The 9,203-nt window shown below is 43.3% G+C and overlaps 1 protein-coding gene across 1 annotated transcript in view; it reads right to left on the bottom strand.

Annotated features, from left to right (window-relative positions):
• The window catches only part of LOC109487224 (E3 ubiquitin-protein ligase MYCBP2-like), a 212,734-nt gene extending 203,867 nt beyond the window's left edge, over positions 1–8,867 (bottom strand). Inside the window, exons 1-4 of the mRNA XM_019791210.1 lie at positions 8,547–8,867; positions 8,288–8,351; positions 3,831–4,076; positions 1,531–1,684 (exon numbers count right to left, since the gene is read on the bottom strand). Of these exons, the coding sequence (XP_019646769.1) occupies positions 1,531–1,684; positions 3,831–4,076; positions 8,288–8,351; positions 8,547–8,695 (613 nt within the window). The 5' untranslated portion in view covers positions 8,696–8,867. The remainder of the gene's footprint in view (positions 1–1,530; positions 1,685–3,830; positions 4,077–8,287; positions 8,352–8,546) is intronic.
• Between the last annotated feature and the right edge of the window lie 336 nt (positions 8,868–9,203).

Here is a 9,203-nt window from a genome sequence, read left to right as displayed (position 1 = left end):
CACACACACACACACATGTACAAATTACACCTGAGCAAGTGTACAGATCACAGCGTCTGCCCACCCACCCTCCAGCCCTCTAATCTGATGACCTGGCCGAGACCCAATTTGTAACTGACTTTCCAATCGGAATGCCCGATACAGAACACTGCAGGAATGACAAACGAATCAGACGCCCCAACACATGTACTACCTCGGAGAACCGTTCTCTCGCCTGCCGTTCACTTTTATTAAAAGACTGGTGGGGGTATAAGTCTTTTTTTATTAACATCCCTGCATGTGTGCACAGTCTCAGCTGTGTTACAGCTATACAGAAGTGAGTTGAATGGGCAATAATGGGACTGTAATACTTGAACATGAGTGAATGACTGGTTTTGGACTGGTCCCAAGCTACCGCATGGTTAAGAGTCACAGGCCAAACCTTAGGTGTTAGGGCCAACAGTTTGGGTTCAAATCAGTTCAAATCAGTTTCTGCACAACTGACAGTCATACATGTATTATTGCTCCAGGGCTGGTGCATGTAAAATTTAACATTTGTTTGAAGACTAATTGATATTCACAAAGTCCTTCCCGTACAAGATGGTGCATAGGGCTGCACCCATCTCCTTTTCAACAGCCCTTGGGCCACATAACATTGTGCTGTTCCTAACAGAGATACTACATATATGAACAGTATTCACAGGTTCATTGTACCGGAGAAATTTCCCTAGCTCTTTTCAACTATGAACAGTGGACCACAGCTTAACACAGTTCTATTCTAAGAACTGCAACTCTTTCCTTTCCAGTAGTGTGCATTTCAGGTGAGCAAAAACAGCAGTGGGATTCGAACTCCCAACCTCTTGGTCCAGAGGCAGGGCTGCTAACAACTCTTCTACACTCACTACAGCTCAAGTAGCAAGAAAATGACAAAGTCACATCTTTGAGATCTGACAGTATCAGTTGATGAGACAGGGCAGAACAGGAACTACATCATACATCACTTCTGCAGCATCACTGAAGGATGACTGCTGTGTCAGCATGTACTAATGCAGGAGTCAGTCTCCCGAAGCACAATAAAAGTTACTCGGGCAACTAATAAGACACCATCTGCTCTCGAGATTATCCAGTTTGCTTAATTATAATAGGTGACACTGATGAACGTAAATGATACTAAGTCTTAATATAGATAATTCAAACTTAACTACTTTGGATTGTACAATTGAAATTCCGCTAGCTCTTTTCCACAAGTTCCAACAGTGGACCAAGGCTTAAGGACTGCGACCCTTTCCGGTAGAATGCATGTCGGATGAGTGACAACAGCCGGGATTCGAACTCCAAACCTCTTGGTCCAGAGGCAGGATCGCTAAGCACTGGACTACACAGGCTATCTAAAGGTACATATTTGTATCTTTAATGACTTTTGCTTCCTGTCCCATATCAATTCAGCAACTAATAGCACTCAGAAATGCCTGAAATAAAAAACAGTTATCTACAAAGCACTTGAGAAACTTGTGCCCATTGTTGGGTAAAGTACAAGAGAGAAAAACACACCTATGACATCTGCTGGTTCACTGCGAAGCCCCTCTGGCTGCTGTCCTTGCAGCATGTCCAGCAGTGCCTGCAGAGCGCGCGCACACAGTGCCGGGTGGGACAGGCGCGTCTCCCGGATCAGCTCGAACACCCCGCACAGTCCTATGCCTACAATCTGGGGGAAGGAAGGAATAGAAGTAAGACAACAGCAAAACTCTGGAGTATGAAATGAATTTTTCTGCATACCTGCACTGTTAACGAATGAGCATTACCTGCACCATACAAATTTTACCTGCACCTGCACAGAATTTGCATCATACTAAAAACTGTTGCCATTCTCTTATATCTTTATCTTTATAGGTCAATAATATAGGTCATGGGTCAATACAGCAAAGACAAATCCACAATCCACATACACCTAATATCATCTGTGTTATTGCTTAGTCAGAAATTTTTTATCCAATACAATACAATAATCAGCTACTACTACTCAATACCATCTACATTTTTTGTACGTTTTAGACCTAACAATTAACAGTTACTTCAACAGTTTCTACTCTGAAATGAAAAGAACACATCAAACAAATTGGCCCCCAGAGGAGGCACTCCCATGAGACTGTTTTCCGTCCCCCGAAAAACAACCGTCACCCAGAGTCATTCCCAACAACACAGCATCAGCCAGACACAAACACGATTACCCGCCCTGCCCGCGGCCTTCACTGAAAGGGTCGTAAAACGCTGGGATCAACAAATCACCATTAATTAAACTTCCCCCGTCGCCGCCGTCAGAACAAAGGGTACTTCCTGGGTGCGTTGTCTCTTGGGAAAGGGGAAGGGGGGCGGGATTTGGTGCAATTCATTATGATTTAAAGACAGACACATACATTATAGTGTTCTAGCAAGCATCTGTCTTTCTGTCATTGATGGAATTTTGCTGCATGTGACGAACAAATATTTTGCCCAATCCGTCATCTGTATATACTTGTACATGTATTATATTAGCCTACGGTGTTAGTTTTACTGAGTATGTGGAATGTAAAATTCGGCGCAATTCAGTGTATAAAACAAGGCCAATTAGTCCCATGTTTTTACCAATAAACCATTTACTACTACAATACTATTACTACTACATCTTTGACAGAAAAAAAATTGGTGTGTAAAGATACTGAAAGAAATTTCATCAAACTAACCTTAGTGTCATTTCAAGCTAAGCTAAGTCCACCAGCAAAATTTGCACCTCAAAATGCAGGAAATAGCACTTCTGAGGGTCAAAGCAAGACACGTGTACAACACTGGCTGACGAGAAGCCTTCTCACCTGTAGAAGTATCTGATTCATGCAAGGTATCAAGATTTCTGGATTTTTCCCGGGGAAGCATGCCCCCAGACCCTTTCACACTTCAGTGCTTGAAACGGAAAAATTTTCAAGCTGGCTACAATACTGCAGTCACAACTGAACTCACTATGTCTTATTATGTAACCTCTGTGTCCATAATATCACCAGGGTCCATAATATCGCCACCTTGAGAAATAGTGTGCTTAAAGATATTTTTACTGCAACATACTTTTGGTATGCACTCCTACATACCTCAAACAATGTAGGACCATGCAGTAAAAATCTCTTTAAAATTTAGATAATACTACTATTTCTCAAGGTGGTGATATTATGTACCTTGGTGATATTATATGCACATAGGTTAGCTCTTGAGAGCGGACAGTTCCAGTTTGAAGCGTTCTCCTGGCCAATCATACAGCCACGTCAGCGCCGCAGCCTGGCAACAAGGCAATCAGGGGAACGATGTTCTATAAGCCTGTCATTAGTTTCAGAGCCGAGTGATCATCAAAATCATGTTTGTGAATAAATTCATCTCTCAGCAACATGCAGAACACTTCACAGAACCCTCAGCGAACCCAGGGTACACAAGTACTGTTACTCACGCAGCTGGACAGGTTTTGAAAACTGGCAGCATCCACTAACTATACTGATGAAAATTAGTGGATGCTACTTGAAACGTCTGACAGTTTTCAAATTCTAACCAGTTACCTGACTGAGTAACAGTTTTCTTGTGCATCTCATTAGCTGGATGTTTAAAGGAATTCAATATAATTTCAGGACAGCAAAACTGGATTTTCAAGGTTTTGCCTTACCCGGGGTAGTTTGGGCATCACTTCCTTGACTTGACCCTCTGAATTCAAATTCAATGCTCAAAAAACCACTTGCCTGCACCTGAGTGTACAAATGTAGGTATGCAGAAGAAAGTATTTCAAGCCCTGATTTTTGTTGTGCATCTCATTACCAGCATGTTTATCTACATCTACTTACCCGGGGTAGTTTGGGGATGACCTCCTTGACTTGATCCTCGGTCTCGTCTTCGGAGTCGGAGTCCGCGGCCCGCTTGTCGCCGGTCAGGGTGGCTAAAATCCTGGCGGTCTCCCGCGTCTGTCTGTCCAGCACGGCCTGCCGGATGTGAGCGTACACGCTGAACGCCGACGCGTTCCCCGGGAGCTCGATCGTCGGGACTTGGAAAGGAGCCGACTCGTTGCCATTACTACTGCTGGAAGTTCCTCCCTGCAAATGGAATGAAACATGCTGTCAGAAATGCGGCAATGTTTTCATCAGTTGTAAATAAATAAATACCTTGTATGTAAGCCATTCACACTTGAGTTTTTTCAGAAAGAGCTCACTTAAAGAAAATGAAAGAAATAAAATGGTGAATCGTATGTTGCATGGCTAAGAAGAAAAAATGAGAAAAAATCATATATAAATTGTTCTATATTTTTTGGGCCTTTGCTTTCACAGATTAGGTAAGTAAACAATTTTTATTGTTTTAAATACCTATACATGTATGTATTATTACATGTATATCTCAAGAACAGAATCTCACACATCCAATGATTCACTTTTTGAAACTGTGTTGTGAACATAACAAATTATATAGAAATAGTAAACCCTTGAAGTGTAATTTACTTAGAGGATCTGGATATTTGCAATTGTGATTTGAATTCTAATCATATTTGATAATTAGAAAGACTCCCTTTGATCACGAGGCCCAGGCTGAGAGTATAATATATGCAGCAGATACAGCACCATTGCCAACCTCATGTATTATACAAACCATTATGAATTCTTCTTATTAATTAGAGCCCTGATAAGAGAGCCGCTGTAAAGATGACGGATTCGGCAGCAATTCAACTACGAGCCTTTTCCTGTTCCATAATTACAGCGCATTAATTAAAACAAATTTCATAATTCTACTACGGCAGAAATTCGCTATACATAAATCTATTTCTGATGACAATGTGCCACACAGAATTTTTATGCAATTAGCCCCAGGGCACGAACTAAATTAGAGAACGAAAGAGAAAAAAAATCAGTTTTGATATTGTTGGCACTGTCAAAGGGAGCGGCCATGAAATAACAGGAATGACATTGGCATGCATTATTGAGACTGACAAAATGCAGCATGATGACCCGGGGCACAGATACAGTCTTCATACATGTGAGATAGAACATTGGCAGTTGAGAGCTGCATTTATCAATACGAACCCAAGGGAGTACACATCATTACTGTAAGTCACGAAATTTTCACAGTGGTTTAATTTCACTGTACTAAGTAAGAGCAAAAGGAAGGTTTTCGCATTTTTATTCAGTTCGCATTTGAAACAATTCTGAATTACAGTAGTTTTACAAGGAAGGCAAATTTGCAAAAATAAAACCATCGCTAAACTTTCATGAGTTACAGTAAGTGATCTTCTTTTCAGTTGCATGTTTTGACAATCGTGACAGCTAAGAAAATTTCTCTCCTTACCAATTACATTTGATCCTGACTGAGAGGAAAATTTCTAAACCCGACATTCCCATGATCAAACCCAATCTAACTGTCAGGCTGTAGCCTAACCCCCAGGGGTTTAACTTGACAGGTGCATAATAAGGAGTCCCCTTCACAGGTGGCTAACACAAAAAGGACGCGGCGCATCCTAAAACAAACTACATATGAATATATATGCATTAGCTGGGAAATAGTCTGTGCTGCCATTTAATATCTTTTTGTGTACAAAACTGGGGAAACCAATGTTTAGCCTACATTATTTTCACATTATAGGCTGTCAAGGTGAAAACTAATACAATATTGAGCACGCGCCTGCATGAAAGGAAAGGGAGGGACACACGCAGGCTCGTATAATATATTATGGATACGGACAAAATCAAAGCACAGTGTGGAAAGGATGAGTAGAGGGTAGGAACAAAGTGGGGATTTATCTACTAGTAAATCATGACTTGTGTGTGCAGGGCTGGAATACCACCTGTATATATGCAGGTAAAAACGGAGCTGTGCAGGTATTTCTGATGTCTACCTGCACCTACGTATACTGCACTGGTCCATGTAACGTTACATGTATGGAGTTCCATATACATACACTGTACATGTAGGTCTATATGGATAAAAGAAATGTCAATGGTTTTTAAATAGCTTTTGTATGACTATGAAGTATGATAAATATATAAATCCAAATTCTGAGTGGCGCAGGTAAAATTTGTCTGGTGCAGGTAATTTTCCAGTGAGTGCAGGTATGCAGAAAAAAAGGATTTCAGTCCTGTCTTCATTGTCACCTGTTCTCTGTATAATTTCAGATTTTAGCAATGAAGAGAAGCAGTGATTTTGTTTTGCTTTTCATTTATTTCATTTATTTCGAAACCTTTTAGCCCTGCAGGGCTAGTCTTCCAAGGCTCAAATACATGGAATACAGGCACTTCGAATTCGTTACATATATACATAGGAAATAGTGCATAAGATACAGTGCAAACGTTTAAAAAGACAAAAATACATCAAACATTTAAAGGAACGCACAAATGAATACTGACAATTTAAAAACTAGAGGTCGGCTTCATGTGACACTGTTTACTATGGCTTTCTTAAACTTGAGAAGGTTACTCAGTGTCTTGACATGATAAGGTAGGTCGTTCCACAACGATATTGCACGATACAGGAATGAGCGCTTCTTACTGTTCGTCTTAGGTTTGGGTAATCTAAAGTTGTACTGTGCAGAAGATCTGGTATTGTGAATGTGAGATACATGAACAGGCACAAGGGAGTTGTATATATACTGTGGTTCATGACTAGTGACAATCTTAAAGAACATAACCAGTGTGCTAGAGGAGAATCTCTCTGCTGACTGTACTTGTAGTCATACACCCATTTTCTGGGGCACTTAAATCTGCACCTATTCCCAAAAAAATTAATTTTGACCAAATTCGAGCCCAGACTGCGTGTCATATGATATTATATATGTCCATCGTTATGCAGCAGGAATACAGAAAGAAGTATTTCGAGTCCTGAACACATCGTAAAGGATTATCAGTGCAGGTATGCAGAAAAAAGGGATTTCGAGCCCTGTACCCTACACATCGTTATTCTCGTGGATTCCAGAAGCAGCCCTGAGGGTCGATATCCCCGGGGACCCGCAGCGCGCTTTATTTTGGGCACCATTAATCATTCATCAGCAGATTAGCTATAACCTCCCGTTATTACCCACCATCACTGACGCACCCGGACCTTCCTGTGACCGGTGGCGCCGCCAGATTCCTTTTTTTTTTAACGAGAGAACCAGGAAGTCCGCTAACGAAGCAAATTACCGCCTCTCTGTTAGAACTGTTCTGTGCGGATCGCTCTATATCTATCCGAGAGGGGTCGACCTCGAGAAATGAGGTGACAGATTTTGATTAAGAGTTGTCCGTCACCGTGTAACACTCGTTAAATCAAACGCCGCACGACAAAATCGGGGCCGTTTCCCGGGCGACAGTCGGCATGACAACCGTGGACCGGAGGGACTCCATGAAATTTCCGACAAAAATTCTCAAAGGACCTTCGGTAATGATCTATCCGTATCGTATCGTATCGAGTCGTCCGAGCTGGAAAGAATCGAACGTCAAGACGCGGAGACGTGACACCATTCCTGTACATCAGTCAGTGTGCACTTACTTAGCTCCATCCCCCCGCTCCATCAGTATTCACACGTCCTCGGGAAAAAGCGGCGCCGCAATTTAGTGATACTTGTGTGTGTGTGACGCCAGCGAAGGACGAGATCAATTTTATTAGGGCCATTACTGATAGGCGCCGTGTTTGGTCTGATTGCACATGGCACGGAGAATAACTCAGGCAAAATGGGACACCGGTCTGACTCTGCCATCCTCCTCCTCCCCAGCATCAATTTTGTCTCTCCATCACTAAAAATGTGTGACACCCTAACATGTGGCAATGGCTGGTTCCCGAGATTTAAAAAAAAAAAAAACATGGTTGACACTGCAGGGAAAAAAACTAATTTTCATCGAAATTTGGAACTAATTGATTGATGAGCCGTGGACGCTATGCGTGAGGATGACAGATAGATACAAGGACGCAAAACCGCCCGGCTGTGCATGGGGTAATTCAGACCCTCCATTTGCTGGGGCCTGTTTCAGCTTTCACACTTTCCATTTCACATTCATCTGTAGTGTACGTACATGTAGTTCCTCTTTTCTTTACTCTGAACAATTGGGCACAGCCTTTAAGTACACACTGAAAAGGAAACAGGGCTTGTAGATGTAACGTTAGGGATTTCAGGTTTCCTAGCTAGGACCCGAGTACAGTACGCGAGCTCCGTTCGATCGGTGCGCCCGGTGCTGACGGTGGTTCATTGTTCACAAAACGAAACCACAGCCCGGCTAGCTAACGTTACTAGTACGTGCTTGAACAGAAAATACCTGCACCGGCGTACGGTCGGACAGTACGTGACACGTACCTTTGTCTTCTCCTTGGCCTTGGCCTTGGCTTTCCTCCTTGTCTTCTTCTTGGTAGGGCTGGCTCTGGAAGCACAGAAAGGAGGTTAGGAGGAAAAGAGGGGCGGGGAGGAACGGGCCGAGGAAAGCACCATCACTTACCATAACAACAACAGCTCGCTTTTGTTAGCATTACAAGTACAAGTTTGCATTGTTACTGGATTATGTTGTGTAAACGTGGAGGGAAGACGGTAGGGTTTACACGGAAGATGATTTTCTGACCTTGCGGGTACGGAGTCGTGCAGACCGGCCGGGCTGGCGAACAGTCGATGGAAGCGGCCGCCCAGCGCCGCTCCGCTCAACAACACTTCGGGCTGGGTTCGGGAGGACCCCACCGCCGCGGCAACCGACGGGACCACCGCCGCAGCCATGCCGCCGATCGCTGCCGTGTCCACCCGTCCGCTGGAAGAACTAGCCGGCCTACCCGCGCTGTTTCGCCAGAAATCCCCGCTCAATTCGCCGCGTTTTTCACGGTAACAATTCCGCTCGGCTAGCGAGCGAGCGACTTCCTCCGCCTTAAGGCCGCCGCCATCTTGGTGCCATGACGTCATTCGGACTTGGCTGGCGGGTCAGGGGTCACCATGGTGGGACTCTGACTCACAGAGATACCCAATTCGCCCAATCCTATTATAAAACATCATAAAATAAGACAAGGCGTTAAAATTCAACATCTAGCCTAGTCATGGTCCTTGTGCTGTGTAAAAGAATTGACTGACATATTGAAATCGTCAAATAACAATGCCTAGAATTAGATGTTCAAGTGTTAGGTGTAACAAGTCGTTCAGTGTAATGTAGCCAGTTGCCGCCGCGCCGCGTGCCTGCGAAGTTGGTGTGTTACCCCGAAGGGCAGTTATACCGGCTATACAGATACAGAAAAAT

This window comes from Branchiostoma belcheri, unplaced genomic scaffold (genome assembly GCF_001625305.1).
Source record: "Branchiostoma belcheri isolate BF01 breed outbred unplaced genomic scaffold, Haploidv18h27 scaffold87, whole genome shotgun sequence".
Lineage (NCBI taxonomy): Eukaryota > Metazoa > Chordata > Leptocardii > Amphioxiformes > Branchiostomatidae > Branchiostoma > Branchiostoma belcheri.
The sequence above is the reverse complement of the archived record's forward strand: the minus strand, read 5'-3'. Positions and strand labels throughout refer to the sequence as shown.